The following is a 24,614-nucleotide window of genomic DNA, read 5'->3' as shown; positions in this document are numbered from 1 at the left end:
AAATATTCGGTATGTTCAGGCCCCAACAGTGTGTCATGGGGAGGTGATACATCTCGTCAGAAGAGCCACACATTTAACTGCCGTATGCTGGTGAAGTTTGGATATGGTGGTCCTGGAGGTGAAGAAGGGGCCGGTGGGCCACGCTATGAGACCATGCAGTGTTTCGCTCTCACACAGCCTAAAGCAATGATGGAGGAAGGAGAAGGTCAGTTATAGTTTTCAGTTTTTTTCCATTAATGAGAGAGGTAGTGGTGTATTTTGAGAGAGTTTAGTTTTGTTCAACAGTAGTATTGTTCTCTCTTTCAGATCTGCAGTCGTGTATGATTTGTGTAGCACGAAGAGTGACCGCAGTGGAAAGGACAGAACGATTCAGCACTAGACATGAACTATCAGGTAAAATAGATTGCCATTCAACTCGATATTAATCGTATTAACATGGTTACTAACTCCTAGCCAGATGGTTATTATTGTCTTTTGAACACAAGGCCACACTTAAAGGTCATAACATCAAGGTCAAAGGTCAAATAAAGAGTTTGATTTAATTTGAAATTGTGACAGAAATTATATTATTAGTTTACTGCAGAATGAACGTTTTAAAATAATAATCACAATAGTAATATTCTTAATAATACAATGATTTTAGATGGGATTATCCCACCATTTTTTCTTCCATGATTTGTATTGATTTTTAATTTGTACAGAAGGCCTAAATATCTATTGCGTGTGAATGTGTGTATTGTGGATATTTTTTAAATAAATTCTTACTTTGATTACCACTAATTTTGAAATCCAGAAAAATTGATTTATATTTAAGTATCATTAATTCATTTTTAGTTTCATTAATTCGTTCATTCATTCCATATATTTATTTATTTAATTATTTATTTGACATGCTTTTAGTTTATTTAAAACCTGGCTAAATCATTAAAATGAAATGCATAAAAAATACAAACAATAAAAAAGAATTTGAGAAAAAATAAACCTGATTTTGTAGTTTGCTAAAAAACTTTTAGTTTTTATTTTGAATTGTTCAGTTATCTATATTGTTATCATTTCAATAACTGCATTGTCATATAGTACTGATATATTTATTTAGTAGTTGATATATTTTGATATAAATATGTAAAATAAATGTTTAGAAAATAGTTAGAAATGTTGTAATTTATGAATAATTATGAATATATGAATAATACACTGCTAAACATCAATACCCTCATCAAATAAATCATATTTAGTAAATTTTTTATGATAATTCAACACATTTTATTAAACAAAATATTATTATAGAATATTACTTGTGAGATAAAAATGTGAATAGCCAATATATCATAGTAAAAATTAACCAGTTAAAGAAGACTTTCAACAGAACTGTAAAACTAGTCTAGTAGTATATCTGAGTGTGTGTGTTTGTCTACAGGTAAACTGATTGAGATCGAGCAGCAGAGTCTTCTGCACACCACAATGCGTCCTGGCTGGGAGGATTTAGTGCGCCGCTGTATGCAGATGTTCCTGCATCGCAGTGAAGGTCAGCCCTGGTCATACAAGAGACACTATCATGAAGGTATGTGGACAGACACCTGCAGGCATTTTCTTGTCTCATTTCCAGGGTTTTCAGATGTGGAACCTCTAATGTGGTGAGATCTAGTTTTTGCATTACTGTTTCCTCCAGTATCAAAGCAACAATCAATGTTTGTGACTCAAAGAAGAAAATGTATCTAGAGATTGATTATGGTGGTCAGATGAGATAAAAAAAAGCTAAGTTTGCATTCAACGTCTCCTCTTTTGTTTTAGTTTTCTGAAATGCAGCGCCAAGTATAGCAATACATTTTTTTAAAGATGTTCATAAAACAAACTAACTAACTAAAAATTATGTTTCCTATAAACTAGGACTTGGGACACTAGGACATTAAATTATTTATTGACATTGTGCAATATAGTCTTAATTATGTGTATTTTAATGTATCTGTATGTGACCAAATACAAAATATTATGTGCATATGTGTGCAATAATACACTCACACACCCATTATCCACATACATGCAAACATACACATACAAACACACAACTCGCACACTCACCCACATACACACATATACAAGTTGCCTGGCTCTTCTTGTCCTAAACATTTCATTGATTGTTGGCCGTGTGTTGATGTGCGTATGACATATAAACTTGAAACTGGAACTTGAAATTTACTTTTAGGGAACATATTTCCATATTTGCCCTTTAAATTATTAATTCAATTTCCATTACTTTGTCTTACAAAAGGTCTTAAAGGGATAGTTCACCATAATCATCATTTAGCTAGTTCACCATAATCATCAGCTTGAAGCTAGCTTTCTGCAACTCACATGGTCGCCCACTGAAACTAAACAGGGCTGCACTTGGTCAATTCCTGGATGGGAGACCACATGGGACAGCTAGGTTGCTGCTGCTTGTAGTGTTAGTGAGACCAGCATGGGGTGCTTATTCTGTGGTCTGTGTGGGTCCTAATGCCCCAGTATAGTGAAGGGGATTCTATACTAATCTGTGAGCGCCGTGTTTTGGATGAGACGTTAAACCTGACTGTCTGTGGGTGTTAAAAATACCAGGATGTCCTCTGAAAAAGGCTAGGTGTTTAACCCCGGCATCCTTACCATATTTGCCCATATCATAATTGGCTTCATCCCTCTGTCTCCTGGTGGTGGATGAGGTAATCCCCACCCAAAAATGTGTAAAGTGCTCTGGTTGTCCAGAAATGTGCTAAATAAATTTAAGGAATTATCATTATTATTATTTACTGTCCCTCGAGGATTTTTGATTGTAAGAAAATGTTGGACGTAATCTCAACCGAAACAAGATGAGAGGGTGGGACATAGAGTAGATCCTCCCGTTTTTAGGAAACAGCCAAAAGTGTTTTGTTTTATCACAGCTCTGCCAGTAAGAGAGGTTGAGTTCAAGTGCAAAGCATTTGCAAAGCAAATGAAAAGCAAATGAGAAGCGTCTTGAAGGGGGCGGAGCATGTCAGACACTACCACTACAGAGCATTTGATTGGTTATGATGTGAAACTGTAGTGTGAGGTGACAAGAATAAAACCGTTGGTCCATTTGGGCGGAAGTGACAAACTACAAGCGTTGCATGTTTATATCAATTTTATATCTTCTAAATGTGAATTTTGTCACTATTTTGGAGCACACTAGCTTATAGATATCCTAAAAACTAACAATACTGATAATAACATCTAAAAAAAATTCTTTTAATTTCATGGGACCTTTAAAGTCTTAAATCTATCTGCAGAAAGTACAATTTTGCAAAATAACATGATCAAACTAATTGCGTTGAACCTAACATTTCCATTTTTTTGGACAAAAGTATGTAGTAGACGCTTAATAAAGAATTACAAAAGTATCAATGATGACACATCTGTGCAAAAAGTACATTGATCAGTTTGATCTTAAATTCCGCTAGGTGTGAAAATGGTAAAATAGCTTGATGTGCTTTCAGAAAAGATATGAAAAGACAACGTGTGGAAGTGTGAATTCTGTAACTTATTTATATGGGCGCTGGAATAAATTGATGCTGTTTTTGCATGCGGTGTGAAATGGATTTGACAGACCGAATACATTTGTTTTATTAATGATACTTGAATTGTTCGTTACAGCATATGTTCATGGTAGAGCAGAAACTCCACCCTATCGCTTCTCCTTATCGGATGGCACTCCAGTGACTGCTCAAACGCGCAGTGAGCTCTGTCGAAATCCAGTCACCAGTGACCAGCACACCTTCCTCTCTACTCATCTTCTGCAGAGGTTTGTGTCCACAATAATACGTCACTGATATCTTCTTTCTGTGCTTTCCTCATTCTTACTTTTGTTTTGATTTACTGTCTCACAGGGAGCAAAACGGATACAGACCCAACCAGGGTGGTGTAATGCGATCGGTTATGGGCAATGCCAATCCAAATGCTCAGATGGGCATGGGCAACACTAGGGGCTACAGCATGAATGAACAAGGCCACATGGGACCCAGAGGAGGAGCAATGTATGGCCCTGGAAACAGGATGAATCAGATGAACCCGATGCACCAGATGAATCAAATGAACCAGATGAATTCGATGAATCAAATGAATATGAATCAGATGAATTGCATGAATCAAATGAGCTCCATGAATCAGATGAATCAAATGAATCAGATGAACTCTATGAATCAGATGGGCCATCCAGGTATGAATCAGCACCAGCAGGGCCAGTTTCACGGTGGTGGCGGCAGCTATGGAATGGGAATGACAAGTCCCTCTCAAGGAAGTCCGGGAATGAATCCTGGTCAGCAGAATCTCATGGGGTCTCCGCGAATACGAGGGAGTCCTAAAATGGGAGCAAGTCCATTCTCACCTGGAGGTATGTTTACTGTTTTTGGAGTTTAGATTAGATGGATGCAATCTTGTGACATGCAGTAAATAGGCAAATATTGTCAAATTTCTACAAAAGAATTTGAAGGACAAAAATACTGACCACTTTGAAATACTGTAGCAGTTACATTTTTGTAGTTGGGTATGATGACTTAGGTTTTATTATGATTTTATGAATTTGATGTGGTTTGTAATGACTTACGTTTTTCGATTTATGCGTACCTGAAACATTAAAATCAAATTTTCAACAAAAAATTATTGTTTAAAATCCGTGTAAAGTCAGTTTCCTATAATGAATTTTGTAGCTCACATTATTCTTGAGGTAAAAAGTTAATTCATTTATGTTAATATACTAAAAATGTTTCTTTTGGAAATCTTCAATCAAAGTGTGACCATTTGCTTCTGCGTTTGGAGTGGCGGTGTTGTTGATGTCAGTTTGATGACTTGGGGAATGATGCGCTGAGAGAAAGCCCTGCCCCCAATACTCAATACTCGTTAGATTTTAAGTACATCCGCATGTTAAAATAAAAGTCTCAGCACTTCCGGTTCATGTGGATTTTGTGATCCACTATGATTTTGTGGCATTTTAACTAGGAATACATGAACTATTTAGACACTGGTACAAATTTTTAAAAATGTAACTATAAAAGGTGATTATAGAATAGATTTTTTATTAGTGACATTAAGTCAATGAAAGCAGTTAAATGCAGGGTTGGGCAAAAATACATTGAAATGTCTTATAACCTTCTAGGGCTTGAGTGTCCACATACATGGACAGCACATTTTAGCTCTTAAGTGGCTATTTAAAATACTTTGAATGTTTTATATTTTGTTACAGACATACAGTGTCATCCTGCAACTGTTTTGCAGCACATAAAATGTCCCAAACACTATTTTTAGCTGTCCAAAATAGGGAAAATTTAGTTTTTACTCTCTGATAGTCAAAGCAAGTTCTATGTCAAATTCTATGTCAAATATGCATTAAAATAAATTCAGGAAAAGGTGTTTTATGTAAATTTGGACCATGAGTTCACATATATAAACATAATTTTTCTCTAAAAGTATATCATATCAAAAGATGATACTTAGGTTTTTATTCTAATTAGGTTCCAATAAGCCATTTCCATCAACCCTATCAAATACAAATTACGAAATACTATTTTGCATTTAAAATATGTATTTGAAATACATGTATTATAAATACTACCTATCCCTGGTTAAATCTTCTTTTAATTCACTATTGCAATGGGATTTTCCTGTGTTTCTTCTTTGTGGTTAGTTGGCGTTTCCATGTAAGGCAGCCCTCTTGCCCTCAGAGCAAATTTACTAGTGATCTCAGAACTATGCTTTACTAACAAGTTATTCATGGCAATCACAGCTTTTGCTTAATCGCATTTGTGATTTATGTGTTGTGATTTATCAATAATTTCTTCACCTTTGTGACGTCACAGGGATGCACTCTCCCATGGGTCCTGTAGGCATGGGTGGCAGTAGTGGATCTTCAGGTCCATCGGTTGGAAATACCTTCTCCAGCAGCTCATTGAATGCCCTCCAGGCCATCAGTGAAGGTGTGGGATCTTCTCTACCTTCAGCTCTCAACTCACCTGCCCACAAATCCGACAGTTCTCCCAATATCAACTCCACTCAATCCAGTCAGCAAGGCCAGATCGGCAACAACAAACCCATTACCAGTGACTCCAAGAGTCCTTCAAGTGCTCACAGCACAGGGTTAGACCAACAACAGGCCTCTTCTACGGAGAACACGGACAAACCAGACAGCCAGTCCAACAAGGATGGATCCGCTGGGGCAGAAGTCAACCGGAGAGTCCCTGACGGAAAAGGCCACAAGAAGCTACTTCAGTTGCTCACATCTCCAACTGAAGAGATTGGCATCGGGACTGCGACTAGTGGACCTGTTCCAGGTCGTGCGTCCACTCCGATGGGATCTGACCCGAAGGAGACTGGAAGTGGCATGATGAGTCCTTCATCCACAGGGGTGTCCTCTTCATCCGTTTCATCATCCGGGAATAACGTCAATCAGCAAAGCTCAGGTGGAGTGTCATCCACTGCTTGTCCTAGTGGACATCACAGCACTCACACCTTACAGGAAAAACACAAGATACTCCACAAGCTTCTTCAGAACGGAAACACACCCGATGACGTGGCTCGCATCACAGCTGAAGCCACTGGCAAGTCCTCGATTAGTTCGGAGCACCCAGGTGCTGAGGGGAGGAATCTGGAGCTCAAACAGGAGCAGCTCAGTCCGAAAGAAGGAAAAAAGCCACAAGCCCTCCTTCACTACCTCCTCAATAAGGATGACTCCAAAGAGCCCGGTGCTACAGAGGTCAAGCCAAAGCTGGAGGAGCTGGAAGCGAGAGGGGCATCTGGAGGGCAGGGGTCAGGGGTCACGACCTCCAGTTCTGGCAACCAGGAGAGCAAGGTCAAGCTCGAACAACCTGATGAGGTATATGGTTGTTTGTTGATACATGTCAGTATTACATTGGTTCTATATTTTAGAATATATTTCAATTAGTAAATAGATATTTAAATAGACCTCATATTCAATGTTTTTTGTGTTCATTAAGTAGATTCAAGTCTCGTATGATGCATTTGTAATGTTACAAAACATATTTAAAAGGTTTGTTCTTGTAAAATTTTCTCTTCATCAAAAAAAATAGGGTTTTCTACAAAATTGATAAAGTAGCACAACCTTTTTATAAATGTTTCTTAAGCACCATATCGTCATATGATTGATTTATCATGGGTGGATTGATATAAATGAGCCTGCCTTTTTTTAAAGTAGTCCTCGCTTAAAAATCTGAACAACAATGTTTCTCTAAACAATTTGACTAATAATTATATATATGTGTATATATTAATTTGTATATATTAGTTTTGTTGATATTTAAAACTTGAATGCAAACACATATTTATTTGCCATTCTAAATCAATGCTTTGTTTTGTTTTTCCAGCTGGAAAGTTTGGAGAGTATCCTCGGTGGGCTGAGGAATCCTGGTCCTGGAATGTTTGTTGATTCTGGATCTGGAGGGTCGGATGGGGGCAATAAGCAGGGCAATGGACCTAACAGCACCGCCCATGGTAAGTCACAACACCTTGAGGCCTTTAAATTCATGCAAAACACTTAATGCGACTAGATGATCACATTCAAATTCAAAAAGAGAAATACTGCTATCTATTGTGTTTAATATGAATGTTTACTGTATATATTATTGTGTGTTCCAGACCGGGAGGGTGTTGGTATGGGTTCTGGTCAACGTGTGCCCTTCCAGAGGGCAGTGTCTGTTGATGGAAAACCTATGAGTGGGCCAGGGATGACTGGTAGAAAAAGTGCACCATCCTCTCTTGTCAAACAGGAGCACACTGATAGCCAGATTGGCATGGGTGAGTCATTTTTCAACATTTAATGTGTAATCATTCATTCTAAACCTGGAAATGAACATTCCCAACATGATGTTTGCAGGAGGTCCAAACCGGCTCATGGGAATGCCCAATCGACCTCCAATGGCAGGTGCGGGAGATTGGATGTCCAGTTCTGGCAGTCCTGCTGGTTCTGTTGGACACCCTGGCATGGGTCGCCCAGGCATGGACCACAATCCCAAAAGCATGATGGGAGGTCCCATGGTTAGCCGATCTAACAGCGTTCCTGCAACCAGATCCATGTTGCAACAGCAGTTGATGGAAATGGGTAAGTTCTGACAATTCAGAATGACTCAAAACTAGCAGTGTAAGTTAATTACAGCTGGTGACACATTAAATGAACTTTATGGTGTTGTTTTTCACAGGCCCGTATGATGTAGGAATGAGTATGAATTCGTTCAGAGGGCAGGCTCCTCCACCACAGTCCCCTTCGTGGCCAGACAGTGGGATGGGAATGGAGGGAGCACCGAGTGCAAACAGGTAAACTACATGGGATTAACAGATTTGGATCATTTTTCACCTCTCATTAATGTGGAATGTTTAAAAACACTGCAAACAATGTTAGATATCATGACAACTTAAAGATATTTAATCAAATTTTTTACTTCTTTTCTCTAAAGCCTACAAGTAGCACTTCTGGCATGACAGGAAACATAATCATGTTAAATGAGAAGGCAATAAAGCAAATGTTTAACTTTAGCACTTTTTATGTTGAATGTGTTTTAAAATTGTATTTATTCAATTGATTTCAAAGCTGATTTTTCAGAATCCCCAGACAGAAGGAAATCATTCAGAAATCATTCTTATATGCTGACTTGTTTTTTTAGTATACATTTTTTTTGTATACATATATTTGTTGATATTGTTGTGTTATCGTTGTTGAATTCATCATAAATGCATTGAATTGACCATAAGTGACAATAAATAATTTTTATTGTTACAGACAATTTATGTTTCAGGAATATGCCGTTGTTTTGAACTGTTTTTCCTCAAAGAACCTTGGAAAAAACAATGTTTCATGATTTTTGCAAAAATATTGAGCAACTAATCTGTTTAGTTTTTAAAAACCATGCATCAGTAGTAACTGATAGGTGAGCACCAAATCTACACATTTAACGTTTTAATGTAAATCTGATGTTACATTAAAATCATATATACATTAAGTAATATATGATTGAAGTTATATATATATATATATATATATATATATATATATATATATATATATATATATATATATATATATATATATATATATATATATATAAGAATTTTACATTTCTTTTTAAATTGCGGACAGAAATTAAAGGTATGCCTGTTATACAGTTTGCTACTCAAGTAAGTGGATGTTCATTTAATAATGTCTTTTTTTTTGCATCAGGTTGCCGATAAATAGCCCTCTGGATGAACTTCTGGCTCCTCCATCCACCTCTGAGGGTCAGAGTGATGAGCGAGCTCTGCTGGACCAGCTGGACTCTCTACTCAACAACACTGACGTCATCGCTCTGGAGGAGATCGACCGTGCCCTTGGCATACCAGATCTCATCAACCAGGTACACAGCCAGTCCAATTCACGGAACAGATGCGTTGAGTTTATGAATAACCAATGGTGTGGCCACATTCCCTCACTGGCCGCTTTATTGGGAAGATCTATTATAGTGGACTAGTTTTGCCATTAGAACTGAATTAATGTTTCATGGCATTTATTTAACAAAATGCTAGAAACATTTCTCTGATATTTTAGCCTATATTGGCCTGATCGTATCATACAATTGCTGCAGATTTATCCATAATGTGAATCACCATTCCAGCACACCCTAATGGGGTTTCATTGAACTAATATTTGGTGAATGAAGAGGACATTTGAGTATAGAGTGAACCCATTATGATGTGAGAAACTGATTTCAGCTTTATGATGAAGTGCTTTATCCCTTTTGGAGCCTTCCCAGGATGGTCAGAAAGGAATGGACATGGTCAGTAAGAATACCAACAGTACTTTTCTATAAGGCAGGATGGATGCATGCATTCATGTCAGATTCTGACCTTAATATCTGAATGTCCTCAGCTCTAATGAGTGGTTTTTTGAGTTACTGTTGTCATTCTGGTCATTCTTCTTTGGCCTCTGGCATAAACAAGGCGTTTTCATCCACAGAACTGCCAGTCATTGCATATGGTCTCCTAATCAGACCGTTCTCTGTAAATCCTTGAGATGGTTGTTTCTGAAAATTCCAAAAGATCTCTGAAATACTCAGATCAGCGGATCTTGGACTAGCAAATATTTCACATTAAAAGTCACTTAAATCACCTTTCTTCCTCATTCTGATGTTCTGTTTACATTTCAGCAGTCTTTCTTGACCACGTCCACATGCCTTACACTATAAAAAGCTAATAGTTTGCTTAACTTAGAAAAATTGAGTAAACCTAATTATTTAAAACAATTAATGAAGATTGCCTTACAACTTTTAAGTAAATTATGTACATGATTATAAAAATTGTTAAGCCAACTTATCCATTTTTAAAGTAAAGTCAATGTGTTGCATTTAAAGCCCCCGTGTGATTGGCTGATTAGATAATTGAGTTGCAGATTAGATAACTGAGTCGAACAGGGGTCCCAGATAAACTAGTAGGTGAATGTATGTTACAGCAACCATCTTTTTCTCAATTTAGGGTCATAGTTCAGACCAGCCTCCTCCGTCGGACCATTTCTCTGGTCCTTGTTTGGGTCCAGACTCCTCTATGGGTATGGAACCTCCCAAGGCGATGTATGGACAGGGCTACCCAGGGCCCCCTTCCATGGGAATGCAGGGCGGATATGGTCCTGGTCCCAACCCTGGTGCTGGTCCTGGACCCGGTCCCATGCAAGGGCAATCAGGACCAGGGTTCAATCCCATGATGAGCCAGATGAACCAGCAGGGTGGCTTCCCTGGGATGGGTGGTATGGGCCCAATGCATCCTCGTGCAAACATGATGAGGAACCGGGTGCCTCAGGCCAAACCCCTCCGATTGCAGCTGCAGCAGAGACTGCAGGGACAGCAGGTGAGCAGATGCAGACCCCAGATTAATAAAGGGATTAAGCCGAAAAGACAGTGAATGAATGATATATATATATATATATCCAGCACATGTTTTACGCAGCGGATGCCCTTCCAGCTGCAATCCATCACTGGGAAACATCCATACACACTCATTCGCACACATACACTACGGACAATTTAGCCTACCCAATTCACCTATAGCGCATGTCTTTGGACTTGTGGGGGAAACCGGAGCACCCGGAGGAAACCCACGTGAACCAGCAAACTTTTTGCTGTAAAGTGATTGTGCTACCCGCTGCGCTACCGTGCTGCCCTATATATATGTACACAAGTCAGCAAAATAACACTAGAACTGTGTTATTTTTCTGACTTGTGTACTTATATTATGCTGAATGTGTCAAAGGAAACGAGTAATAAGTAATTTTAACTAGTGACAGACTGTGTCCTGTATCACCATACTAATGACGTCAAACACCCTCGATTTCCAGATTGGCTTTATATAAATAAGTGAAACACCAAAGACACTTTAATATGTTGTGTTTTATATTAGACTGCACTAAGCAGCATTATAGCAGAACCATAAAGTGGTTTAGTATGATAAAACAGGGCTTACAGTCCCTTAGGATGTAGTGAAGATGACACCTTACATGATTCCACATTTAGTCACAACATCATCGAAATACGCCTTTGTTTATTGTGAATATGCAAATATGTAAATATATTTTAAAGTGAAAATTACATACTGCACCTTTAAGCAATAATGAAAACTCTTTTTTTAAATATATTTTAAAACGTAATTTAGTGTTGTAATGGGAAAGCTGATATTTGTTCCAGAATTTAGTGTGACATCATCCAGAAACCATTATAGGTGGTCATATAATACTGGTTAATAAATGTCAAAAGAAAAGACAGGTTTTTATTTCGTTTATTCCTGTTTATGTAAAGCACTGTCAATTAGTGTTGAAATTGCGTATGAAATGTGCTATATAAATAAACTTGCCTTGCGTTTTGCTGCTATGTATAGTATAGTATAGTATAGTATAGTATAGAATAGAAGAGAAAAGTATAGTATACAGGGTGGGACATTTATATGGATACACCTTAATAAACTTATTGGGAATTTCGCAAGAAAAACAATAGTGTGCTTGGTTTTAAATGTAACTTTATTCTTTCATGAGTTTTTTACAAGCCCCCTCACATATACTAATGTGCCACAAACAGGACGGACGTTAATATCACCAACAATTCCCATTTTATTAAGGTGTATCCATATAAATGGCCCACCATGTAGTATAGTAGTCAACATTTGAAGTGGATCAGAAAGGTTGCTTTTTTTTTTTTCTCCCAAAGTTCTTTGGAAAAGTAGAATCAAATATTCTGCTTTAATATCACAGAAATAAATGTAAAGTTTGAAAACTGTAGTATGGTAGAAAACATTTTATATTGAAATTTAAATATTTCTCTACTGTTTATAATGTAAATATATTTTAAGCATGTGGGAACTGTTTTTTTTTTGTATCAAGGTCATTTGCCGTTAATATACTTCCAGGTCAGGACATTAAAAATAAATCTGAATAAAGTCTTGTTAAACATAAATTTTAGGTTGTAAATTGTAAAATGCCACACATTTAATGAGGATTTTTACTTAATGTTTTTAGAAAAAGGGTTGCAGTTTGCTGCTGTTTTGCTATGCAGTGACTTCAAATCTTGTAACATGAATGTTCCTTTGCTGCAGTTTTTGAACCAGAGCCGACAGGCCATGGGCATGAGGCCTGATGCCAGCCCTGCAGGAAACCCTGGCATGAGACCCAGCATGCAGCCAGGCATGGGCGGACAGGTACTTTCATCTTTTGATTAAATCCGATGCCCCATGTGTGTTGATTTATTTTTTTTTTTCTTCCTCTCTCTCTAATGTCACCTTTTCCTCTCTCTTTCAGCCTGGTTTCCTGAATGCTCAGATGATGGCACAGCGCAGCAGAGAAATGCTGAATCTTCAAACAGAGGTACCAACTCATGAATTTCCACATATGCGTTTGAGATTGTCAGTGGTGTTGTGTGGAGTTGCATATATCACACTTAAGCCACAGTGAGAATTTATGTAGGATAACTGAAGTGTTGTCCATTTCTGCAGATGAGAAGACAGAGGATGATGATGATGATGCAGCAGCAACAGCAGCAACAGCAGCAGGTGGCAGCGGGAGGCTTCAGTCCCCCTCCTAATGTCACAGCGCCCACAGGAATGGACAACCCCATGGCAGGACCACCGATGAGCCAGCCCGGACAGCAAGCCTTCAACTATGGAGGCAACTATGGTATGATCAGTCTAGTGTTAATTCTGCAAGTCAAAACTAAGATCATTATTGACCTATTTCTTATCTAAAGGCCCCGATATAGACCTTTTTCTTCATTGCTCCATAGAGGGCAGCATACCACTTTATGATGCTTAGAACTTCCGTTTACAGCGTTTACAACTGATAAATCTCGATCTCAAAATGGGTGTCAGTATCTTTTTGAGGGGCTTAGGGAGTTTTTTTAGTGATGCACAACTTTGATTTTGAAAGATGTGTGTTGAAGCCGTTATATTTCTGTCAGATGCAGTTGAAGCGGGAGTGAACAATTCAGTAACTTCCATCAGATCAGATGCTGAAATATAGTGTTAGTGTTCCCGACCTGTCAGGTGTTATTCAGAGCTGTGCACACACACATACAACACACCCAATACATCACTGTATTATAAAGAGCAAACCACTGGCATGAAACTTAACAGGTATGTAAGCCATGCAATTTCCAAAAAATAAAAGTATGTGACTGATATTATTCCTGGCTGATTTATGTGTTGATTCTAATCGGGAGCAGTTTATGTTGAATATAGTTAGTTTGTGTAGTGTAGTATGTAGTATATAATGACACATTCTGCACTTTCTTGTTGCATGGTTGTAAAATCACTCTTGTGATTTTAGGTATTGGCCAGCAGGGGGACCCTTCATTTGTGGGAACAGGTAGCAGCCCCCCTAACAATATGATGTCTGGTCGAATGGGTGGCCCTCAGAATCCCATGATGCAACAGCACCCTCAGAGCAACCCCATGTACCAATCAGCAGAAATGAAGGGCTGGGGACAGGGGCCCATGCCTATGAATAAGTGAGTTGTTCCGTCTTATGTTGCATGGAAGTGATAGATTTCTCCATTTTAGGCCTTGAAAATAATAAAAAAAATAGCATAAAACATTTAAAAGAATATTATTTAAATATATTAAATATTATTTCATAAATATTATTTAAATATATGCAAAAACCTCTAAATATCATCTGAAATTTTCTTCCAACATGAGCATTTTTATCAGGCTCCTGTGTGTAGGTTCAATAATATCACTTTTAATACAAAGAATAAGTTCTTTTCATAATCTTTATATGGAAATAACCCGACATAAACAAAGGCGGCTGAGAAAATGTTTAATTTTCAATGGAAATTTCTGACAGCACATAGAGGTTTTTGCAACTGAACTCTTTATATGGTTTATATTTCTTAAGGTCATGAAAATGAAAAAAGGAATTATTAGTTATTTTTTTCTGTTAAATATTTTTCTGAACAAAACAAAATGTTTCTGGACATTTTAACCATGATATACAGCAGACTTGCTAAAATGGCATTCAGTATAACAATACTTTATATGCAAAGAAAAAACCTGTCGGTCATATCCAGAACCGAAGTAATTTAAGGACTAGTAATAATAAAATACTTTTTTATGACACTATCCTTCAGACCATTGTTTTACTCATTTGTCAGTTTGACAAATATAAGAAAAGTTAGTATTCTGACCTATACTTGTTAATATAAATAAAAGATTACGTTGGCTACTTCATTTTTGCTTAAATATATCTGTTACTCTGAGTGACAGTGGAACATTATTTCACACACTTTATTTGACGTCAACTCATTGCATTGCATTTATTTTATGCTTTATCTGTTTATAAAACCACATTTGTAAATCTATTTGTTTGTATATATTTTTTATTATATTTGAGGAGATTTTGTCATTGTTTTATGTTGTATTTTTAAAAATATATTATTTTATGTAACAGGGTTTTCGCACGGTCTAAAATGTCAAAAAAAAAAAATCTAAATTTTAGGCCTTAAATTCTTAATTTTACTGAAATATTGTGTTAAATCTTTTTTTCTAAACAAGTCTTAATTTTCCTTTGTTTATGATTTGCTATCCAATCTGATTAAAACCCATACAAACACCAACAATCCATCTCAATAACACTTTAAACGTTTATTTTAAAAGGTCAGCTTTAACTCTATTTACCATAATGGTTGAATTATTTTCCATACAATAATATTTGTTTAAAAGTGTTCCATGTATTTCCTGCTGAACATACCGACCTGGACAGATTGTTGTGCATAGATTTAGTTTATTATAGTTTTGAAAACTTTTACATATGTTCATTTTTTATTTTAAAGAAAGTATAAGTTTAAATGCCGTATGGATACAAGTAGAGCTTGCTTGTTTTTACACAATATTTAAAATATTTTGCTAAGAAGCATCTAAAATATTTTCATTATTATTAATTTATTATTGTATTATTAAATGTTTTAAATTATAGTAATTTTTATAGGGCAAATAAAAATCATTAGAAAAATTCCTTAGCCTTTAGCCCTTTGTGAGTCTAAAATTTCTTTCATAATGGTCTTATTGTCTTAGAAAGTCTTAAATTTATCTTGGTGAAATCTGCAGAAACCCTGTATAAGATTTGTAAAATAAAATTCAACCATCAAGAAATGGAAATTCTTCATAATAACCAAATCTAAAGTGGGAATAGCTAAAAATAAATGTAAAAACTTACAAAAGGTATAAATGCCAATTGAAAAGAAATTCCAAAAATCATTCGTTTTTAAAAATCGTCAATTTTATTGGTATGTTTTTTTTTTACTATTTTATTTTTTCATACTTTTAATTCCTCTTTTCTAGTTCATACCCCCAGCAGCAGCAATATCCCCAACAGGGAGCGCCAGGACAGTATGGTGGAATGATGATGAACGGCTCCATGCAGGGTGGTGTAAATGGCAACGGTGCAGGACAGATGCCCCCAATGCAGGGCCAGATGGGCATGAACGCCATGGGCATGGGACGCATGCCAATGGGACCTGATCAGGTACAAACCATTCTGATGCAGTTATATTTGCATTAAAACATGACATTTCAGACAGCATTTCGCCACCTAGTGGCAGTCACACAGGATTATTATTTTAATAGTCAGTGGCAACATGAAAGATAAACTCATTGTGGTCTGAGAAAATCAATATAATATAATATAATATAATATAATATAATATAATATAATATAATATAATATAATATAATATAATATAATATAACTAACATAATTTAATATAGTATAATATATCTTAACATAATATATTATAACATAATTTAATATAACATAATATAATATAACATAATATAACATAATATATAATTTTTTAAAAATCCTTAACTTGAGTGTTATGAAAAATGATATATTTGGATTTAGGTTGGGTATTGAATCTTTGTTTTTCTTTTTAATATATATTATATTATATATATCATATCATATATTAAATTATGGTGGCCTGGTGGCTTAGTGGTTAAAACTGTCGCCTCACAGCAAGAAGGTCGCTGGTTTGAGTCTCGGCTGGGCCAGTAGGCATTTGTGTGTTGAGTTTGCATGCTCTCCCCGTGTTAGTGTTGGTTTCCTCCGGGTGCTCCAGTTTCATGTGTTGTAAGTGAACTGAATAAACTAAATCGTTCGTAAAAAAAAGGGGGGGGGGGGGGGTTGTATCCAGAAATTAAAAAAGAATATATTTTAGAGCAGTAATTACAATACACCAATACAGTGATATTTTTATCCAAGGTTATCATACCGTTAGAATCCGATTCATGCCTAATCTAAAGAAACAACAACAATGTTTGTGTTCAGACTTATTTAAATAAACCACACTGAGTAACTGCCAAATATGAACAGATCTTAACTCTCCGTTTCTATTGTGTTTTACAGAAGTACTGCTGAGGCGATGAGCCATCTCCGACAAAAAAAAAAAGGCCGGACTCACATCAGTCCAACAAGAAGCTATAAATTCAGCCTCGCAGAAGAGAACAGTTGACTGAGAGAGGAAAGAGACATAGAAAGGGAAAGAGAGAGAGACTCGAGCCTTCCCTGTGGGGTTTTTCTGAATTTGCCCAGTAGCGAGTGCAGCAGGCTCTCTCCTGTCCCACGTGGCTGTACTGCAGTACACAACATCACCACCAGGGGGAACAGAGTAGGAACGCTTGTGGTACAACTTGACAGTGTGGGGGAGCACTTTATTTTAAGGCTAGTATGGAAAAGGATAGTTGCAATATGTTTCTTGCTTCTCTAGCCTTATAGAATGATTCTGTGCATATTGTCTATTTTGAATTCGTTTTTTTTTTTCGGACAAGAATGAAAACCGAGGGAATTGTAAGCACCAGACCTTCATCACTTAATGCATATCAAAGCAATAATCCTCCTCTCAATCCCACCGAAATGGTGCGTCCACATAAAAAGCAAATGGTACTGCAGTATTAAGACAGGATTTTTTTTTTCTTTTCTGCTTTTTTTTTGTGTGTGAATAATAAGATTGGAATTGTAAATACTGTATGCTACATATGTATCATACATGCTTTTACTACATACTTTTTTTGCACAGAGTTTTTTGGACCCACTTAGGTCCTTCTTATCTATATTTTAGGTCAATACTTCTGGGTTTTACATCTATTTTAAAGGGAGAAAATCTTTTATTTTTTATCTTTTTTTTCTGTTTCGTTTTCCCAACGATGACCGCCAGTCTGTTTGGATGGCACTTTTTCTAAAAGGTTTTGACATCGCAGAAATGTTATGCAGTGACGGTTTCATGATTTAACTTCGTTTCCAGACGTGCTTCAGTCCGAAATTATATAGATGAATATATATATAAATATGGTGCAAGTTTTCAGATGGTAAGCAAAGATTATGTTTGATGTTGCTCTTTAAGCTAGCTCTTATCATGGACAATAACTCACTTTCTCACTGTTGGTTCTTCAGAAATCTACCTTTAAGGAACATGCACAATCCAAAGATATTTTTTCAGTCTTTTTTTTTCTGTTTTCTCAAGTTTGACTACAGAAATGTATCCATTTATTATATATGTTTTTGCGCAAATGCGCAGAGTAAAAGGTACATATCATATGAACATATTACTACATATTATGATTTTGTACTATATACTGTGTACATACAAAACCAAGTATACCTGTTTATTTTTGAGGCCAGTTAATATTTTAGCAGTATTGTCTGTGCTTTTTGGAGGGTTTCTCTTTATCATGCGGTTTATTCACTCTTCAGTTGACGTTTTGTAAGATTTTGATGATTATGAATTCTCTACAGAACTGCCAAGATTAATTGTAACTATCCAACTGGTTTTAAAACGTTTCTTAAACTACTTTTAAAAGCCGTTCAGAAGTGCTTTTAAAAAGTACAAGTAATAAAGAGTCCATTCAGACAGAAACGCTCATCTATGTAGTGCAGTGTCCTCGGCCGCTTCATTAGTCCAGTCTTTTACCATCAGTGACTTCAAATAATGTGGATTCCCAGATGCAGGAACGAAATGTGGTGGGTAATCTAATAATAAGTCAGTCTCTTCGGTCTTTTCAGGAAAGCTATGCTATCGTTTATGTTCATTTCGCTAGATTACCGTCGATTGTGACAAAGTATATTTTGAAAAATGATAATTCCGGGAAAATTGAGGTTATTCTGGTGTGATTTCAGAGCTGATCGGTTGACCGAGGGGTGTGAATTTGAAAGATAAGCTCACATTTTGCAGGATGTAAATTACAATACACTTAATTATTTTGCTTGATGTTGATATCGTTGTAAATAAAAGTTCTATTTAAACGTGACGTGTGTTTTGCAGTTTGTTTCTGTGTGTGTGGTTCAGGAATTTACTACATTGTATTAACTTGGATATTATTAATGGCCGGGTGTTTATATTTCATGGGTCAGACCGCAATTTTAATGAACTCTGACTAAGGTGAATTAAACTCACTGGCCACTTTATTAGGTACACCTTAGTAGTTCTGGGTTGGACCCCCTTTTGCCCCTCTGCCTTAATCCTTTGTGGCATAGATTCAACAAGGTACTAGAAAATATTCCTCTGAGATTTTGGTCTATATTGACATGATGGTATCACAAAGTGTGCCAAGAAAATATCCCCCACACCATTACACCACCACTACCAGCCTGAACCGTTAATACAAGGCAGGATGGATCCATGCTTTCATGTTGTTGACGCCAAATTCTGACCCTACCATCTGAATGTTGCGGCAGAAATCGAGACTCATCAGACCAGACAACGTTTTTCCAATTTTCTGTTGTCCAATTTTGGTGAGCCTGTGCGAATGTAGCTTCAGTTTCCTTTTCTTAGCTGAGAGGAATGGCACCTGGTGTGGTCTTTTGCTGCTGTAGCCCATCCGCCTCAAGGTTGGACGTGTTGGGCGTTCAGAGATGCTCTTCTGCATACCTCGGTTGTAATGAGTGGTTATTTGAGTTACTGTTGTCTTTCTATCAGCTTGAACCAGCCTGGCCATTCTCCTCTGACCTCTGGCTTCAAGGCATTTGCGCCCACATAACTGCCGCTCACTGGATATTTTCTTTTTTTCAGACCATTCTCTGTAAATCCTAGAGATGGCTGTGCGTGAAAATTGCAGTAGATCAGCAGTTTCTAAAATACTCAGACGAGCCCGTCTGGCACCAACAACCACTCCATGTTCAAAGTCACTTAAATCACCTTTCTTCCCCATTCTGATGCTCGGTTTGAACTGCAGCAGATCGTCTTGACCATGTCTAAGTGCATTGAGTTGCTGCCATGTGATTGGCTGATTAGAAGTTTGCGTTAACGAGCTGTTGGACAGGTGAACCTATTAAAGTGGCCGGTGAGTGTGTACTACGAATTAGCAAAGACAGCAGTACAGCAAGTCTAAATCATATGAAATGTGACAAGACAATAATTTAGTTCATTTTTCAGACTCATTTAGTTACTTTAACCCAGGCACAAAACTATGGGTGGCCTTTTTTTCTCACAATGAGAAAGATGCCTGGCTTATCATACGAAATTATATTGAAAATGTAAACATGCAGGATATTTTCAGTATTTTCAAGTTTGTTTGATGAATAAAAGAAAGCTTTAAACGGTGTTGATTGTCCCCATATATTATCCTCGTGTGTCTGCGTCACTGCTCTGTATAAAATTTATAGTATATCAGTGGTTTGTGTGGGTACTTAAGTCACAAAACCTCCTTTTTAAATAATCTTAAGTTTGGGTCAATGAAATTTCCTTATGTGTGTGTATGTGCTAAACCATATCTTTCCCCAGATATGAGCAAAGTCTGACAAAATGTCCCAAAACCTCCTTTGAGGATATCCTTGACCTGGTTTATAGAGATAATAGCATAGAAAATAACAAAAAAGAAGGATAAAAACAAATGAATTCTATTAAATCTCATTATGTGTTTAGAGTTTGTGAGGGCCAGATTGATATCTTCAGAAATGTATTAAACATGCTAACACTTGAAGTTTGTTAGGCTTTATTTAAAATAATATTCAGGCTAGAGAAATTAATATGCTTTGTCTGAGATATAGGCTAGTGTTGGAGGTGGATATGTTTTATTATGAGGAGATTTTTTTTTTGAAGATTGACGACTATAATTATATGTTTACTGCAAGTAATAAAACTATTATGAACTGTTTATCAGTCAGTGTTAGATTAAGCTTAGTCAGTTCTCATTTTCCATGAAAGCTACACGAGAATGAGATATTTTACCAACAACTGTAAGAGATATAGAAATAAAGTATTAATGAAGTAATTATGGTTAATTAGTACTTTGTTGTGAACATTAACCCTATAATTGATCTCCAGTATCTTGGGCACTTTGTATTTTGTTTATTTTTAATGGATTATGTAATTGTAAAGTTTTTTTTAAACATGTATTTAAATTACATTCTCTTTAGGATGACTTTTAACATATTGTCCAGGGACTACATATGGAAAATAGCATTTGGCTAATTCTGGAACGTTTACAGAAATGTTTTATGAACGATGTCCCTGTTAACTAAACGAATAAAATAATATAAATATACTGCTGATAAACTATCAATAATAGTGAATTTGTGGTTAGCATTTGGTTGTATTTGAAGTAAAACCACGATTCATTTAAAAACAAGCAAAAATAGGCCTAGTTACTGTGTCCTCGCGATATGACTTCAAATAACGTTAATGACCGAAAAATTCAAATTCTGTATAAAATATAAACAACTCAAGTGTTGTTTTATGAAGTTTATGATACAAAAAAAAACGTTTATTTAAGAAATATGTCAACGGAAGGTCTTGTCACCAACGTGTTAGCCTGAAACGAAACAAACTTCACCGTGTGACCACAGAAGGGCGCTAGAAGCTAAACTGTCCGTCCACAACTACAAAATGAGTTTGATCTTAGACAAAAAGTGACTCTACTCATCAACCTCATCATTAAATCGTAAGTATCATCCAGTTAAAAACAACCAGCATAGGAATTTTCTAAAAATGAGGTTTTCTTACAGAATATCCATCCATTCTGTCAAAACAGTCTCGTAGTTGCTGTAGGCTAATACACATAAGTACACAAGCTAGGCTAAACGCCACTTAATTAACATGAAATTGCTTTAATTTAGGGTGGGAAAGCTCTTTATAACCACAATTCATTTCAAGTATCTCGCAATGGCCTGGAAACAGCATGTTCCCATTGTCTTTTGTTTTGCCGTTGAGTTTGAGTTGATGTTAGTGGGAAAGTTGGCTGCAGTGTATGGCGCTATGTTTAAATGCGCTAAGTTCTTATTAAAAGAAGCTCTCGTTGTAGTATGTGGGAAACTATACAGAGGGAGTGAGAGTTCCTTGGCCGTGTTCCCGGCCCATCTGCAGCCCGGGCTTGCGGATTACTGTTTGTTAATGTTTCAATCAGCTGTGTGCCGAGGAATGTGGAGCGATTTAACCTGAACTTCCCCAGGTGTGCGGCGGCGCCGTTCAGTCTGCGCCCTCCCCTGCCCTTGGCACAAAGCGATCACACAAACACAATCACACACACTGGCCGAGCCGCACATCGCGAGGCCTGCAGCTGCGCGCATCACACCGCAGGGAAATGAGAAAAACATTGCACCAGGGAGACGGAATAAATCTTATAACGAACTGCCTTTTTCTCGGAAAACACTTAACCCTTCCGCTACCCGCCATTGAAATACAGAGATGCACAAAAATAAGCCTAGAATAAGACTTTTTATTCAGTTTACGAGTGTCACTGTTGTTAAAAATAACTTATGACCAGTCTTTAACAAATTAAAACCTAATTATTTCATTAGTTTCCCCCCTTTTATGAGGGTGATTAGTTAGGCATACATATCTGCCATATAGCTTCAGACTTATCCATTTGAATTTTCTTTTAAATTATGTTAATGTCAGACTCGTTTTAATAATATATTAAGAGTATACAGTTGTAGATTAACTAATCTATTTTTAATAATGTTTTAATTAGTACTAATGTTATGAATTTGTATTGTTTATTTAAATAGTTTTTTAAAAATCTATTTTAGCAAGATTAAATAATATTTTGGAGTTTAATAAAATCCCTAAAACTGAATTAAGACTCCCTGTGAAATGTGATTAATTGCAATTGTTTCAAATAACCTATTGGATTTTATTTTACCCATAATATTGAGTTGTGTTGGTTTAAATAACTGTGTTTCGACTGATCTTGGTAACTAATTTTTGGGGCTTGGAAAGTTAATTAACACTGTTACCTTTTTTCTAATGTAATATCTTTACAGTTTAAACTTAAAACGTTTCCTGTTAGATCAGATTTGTTCGAATATATCATGAAGAACACAATTGTATAAAGTTTAGTTGACTTAAAACTGCTCATTTGATTTATTTTTTTTCTGCAGTTAAAAGCTGTATTGATAAGCCAAGTTTAGTTTCAGTGTAATTACCAATGAGAGAAGTGTAAAGTGTGAACTCATAAAACGGATTGGTAACAACAGACGTTTTAGGCTAAATATAGGCTAGGCTACCCTATAGAAACAATTATGTAGTAACATGATTACAACATGTTACAGTTAAACGTTTAATAAGCCTAGAACTACCAGACAATGAAGCATAACAAATAACTCATTAACAGAATTCTCAATCGACCCCATGTCTGATTCTCTCAATCACACACAGAATTGACCAACAAGTTCAAGATAAGTCTGATTTTCATGTTTTAATAAAAAAACACAATATACATTGTAAAAAACACAATAAAGCGTTCACATCATATGTCATTGTAATATACAATACATTCTTTCGCTCAGTAATCTGAGAAATCTGACAACAAAAATAGTATTTTTTTTTCTAAAAAGTTACAAAAACATTGGAGAAACTTTGACCGAGAGGGAAATGCATGAACAATAAGTGAATAATCGCCATGGATTCCACAGCTAAACACACAGACACACACACACGCGCGCGTATCGGTGTGTGTTCAGGGAGAGATCTCAGAGAAAGAGAGAGCACGTCACACTTGTCATGTCCACAGATTTTTGTGACTCTCTACTGAAAGTTTCCTCTATAACAGGAGAATGAGACTCTCCCGACACAGTTCACTGGTCCATCGGGGTTTGTTTGTTGTTTTTCACCTCAGCGCACCGTGGTCGCGATGCTTCGATGATCGGTTGACGTGAAACCACCGGGAGCATCTGCTTTAACGGCACATGATCCGGTCATCTGAACAGCCATTCTGCAAGACAAGAGTAAACATCATGAGTTGAGTCATTCAGATTGACATTACTGATATACATATTGATGCAAACATGGTATTATATTTTATGCATATGCGATATTTACCTCCACAGAGATGCTGGCCAGCTCCGCGTTGAGTGTTGTAAGCGGAGTGCGGGGAGCGGAGCTCTGGTTCTTCTTGCTCTCCAGCTCGACCTGCAAGTCCCAGATGTAATCGATGACATGCTGGAGAATCTCCATCTTGCTGGCTTTCTTGTTGGTCGGTAGCGTGGGCACCAGCTCCTTCAGTTTGCTGTAGCAGCTGTTCATGTCCTGGAGAAACATGGTCATCTGCTCGTCCAGCAGCGGGATCTTGCATTTGGAGATGGCCAGGCTCTGGTCGGAGAGGCAGCGGACAACATCTTCTCCTCCAACTTTGCTGCTCTTCAGCGCGCAGGTAGGTCCCACAACTTTCATTTTGGCTATTTGCGATTAAGTCAGAGAGGAATAGCTGAAGCAATGTGCTCGTACTCCTTTAAAAGTCTTGTTGAGTGGTCGAGAGTGCGATGACAGTTCACCACATGCTCGCAGAGCCGAGCTGTTCGCTATTTAAAGAGTCTCCGGGCTTGGGGGCGTCATCAAACACTCGTGTTTGCGGGAACGGGCCAATAGGATTTCAGCGGACTCCCTCGCTCAGCCAATGAGGGCGCAGCTCTGTTATCGCAGTTTCAATATGCTCGGGGGGATGGTGTTACAAATGGAAACAAATGTGTGTCTTCTGCGGATGATGTGTGGAGATCCAGCTGTCCGTTTACTCCACAGGTGAAGCAGACGGATCAAGAGGAGGGTGGGGGTGCTCGACGATCAACAGGCAACAGTTATTACTTTCAAATGAAACAAGCTTTTCTTCGTATGTGGGCTGCTGCGAGGAAC

General features: G+C 37.0%; 2 protein-coding genes across 2 annotated transcripts in view; one reads left to right on the top strand and one right to left on the bottom strand.

The window, feature by feature from the left end:
* Positions 1-18,798, top strand: part of ncoa3 (nuclear receptor coactivator 3) — a 90,466-nt gene extending 71,668 nt beyond the window's left edge. Inside the window, exons 6-23 of the mRNA XM_056467700.1 lie at positions 20-205; positions 307-393; positions 1,418-1,561; positions 3,643-3,790; positions 3,876-4,378; positions 5,841-6,853; positions 7,362-7,488; positions 7,633-7,791; positions 7,871-8,095; positions 8,193-8,307; positions 9,209-9,380; positions 10,495-10,863; positions 12,598-12,699; positions 12,800-12,865; positions 12,994-13,174; positions 13,823-14,003; positions 15,835-16,018; positions 16,901-18,798. Coding sequence (XP_056323675.1) covers positions 20-205; positions 307-393; positions 1,418-1,561; positions 3,643-3,790; positions 3,876-4,378; positions 5,841-6,853; positions 7,362-7,488; positions 7,633-7,791; positions 7,871-8,095; positions 8,193-8,307; positions 9,209-9,380; positions 10,495-10,863; positions 12,598-12,699; positions 12,800-12,865; positions 12,994-13,174; positions 13,823-14,003; positions 15,835-16,018; positions 16,901-16,912 — 3,974 coding nt within the window. The 3' untranslated portion in view covers positions 16,913-18,798. The remainder of the gene's footprint in view (positions 1-19; positions 206-306; positions 394-1,417; positions 1,562-3,642; positions 3,791-3,875; positions 4,379-5,840; positions 6,854-7,361; positions 7,489-7,632; positions 7,792-7,870; positions 8,096-8,192; positions 8,308-9,208; positions 9,381-10,494; positions 10,864-12,597; positions 12,700-12,799; positions 12,866-12,993; positions 13,175-13,822; positions 14,004-15,834; positions 16,019-16,900) is intronic.
* Positions 18,799-23,165: 4,367 nt separating this feature from the next.
* On the bottom strand, positions 23,166-24,279 carry id1 (inhibitor of DNA binding 1, HLH protein). The gene is made up of 2 exons (XM_056468064.1): positions 23,808-24,279; positions 23,166-23,700 (listed from the first exon to the last, which is right to left on the bottom strand). The coding sequence occupies exons 1-2, from the start codon at positions 24,156-24,158 to the stop codon at positions 23,665-23,667; spliced, it is 387 nt and encodes a 128-aa protein (XP_056324039.1). The 5' UTR covers positions 24,159-24,279; the 3' UTR covers positions 23,166-23,664.
* Between the last annotated feature and the right edge of the window lie 335 nt (positions 24,280-24,614).

Source organism: Danio aesculapii, chromosome 11, assembly GCF_903798145.1.
Source record: "Danio aesculapii chromosome 11, fDanAes4.1, whole genome shotgun sequence".
NCBI lineage: Eukaryota > Metazoa > Chordata > Actinopteri > Cypriniformes > Danionidae > Danio > Danio aesculapii.
Note: the sequence above shows the minus strand (reverse complement) of the source record. Positions and strands in the feature narration are given on the sequence as shown.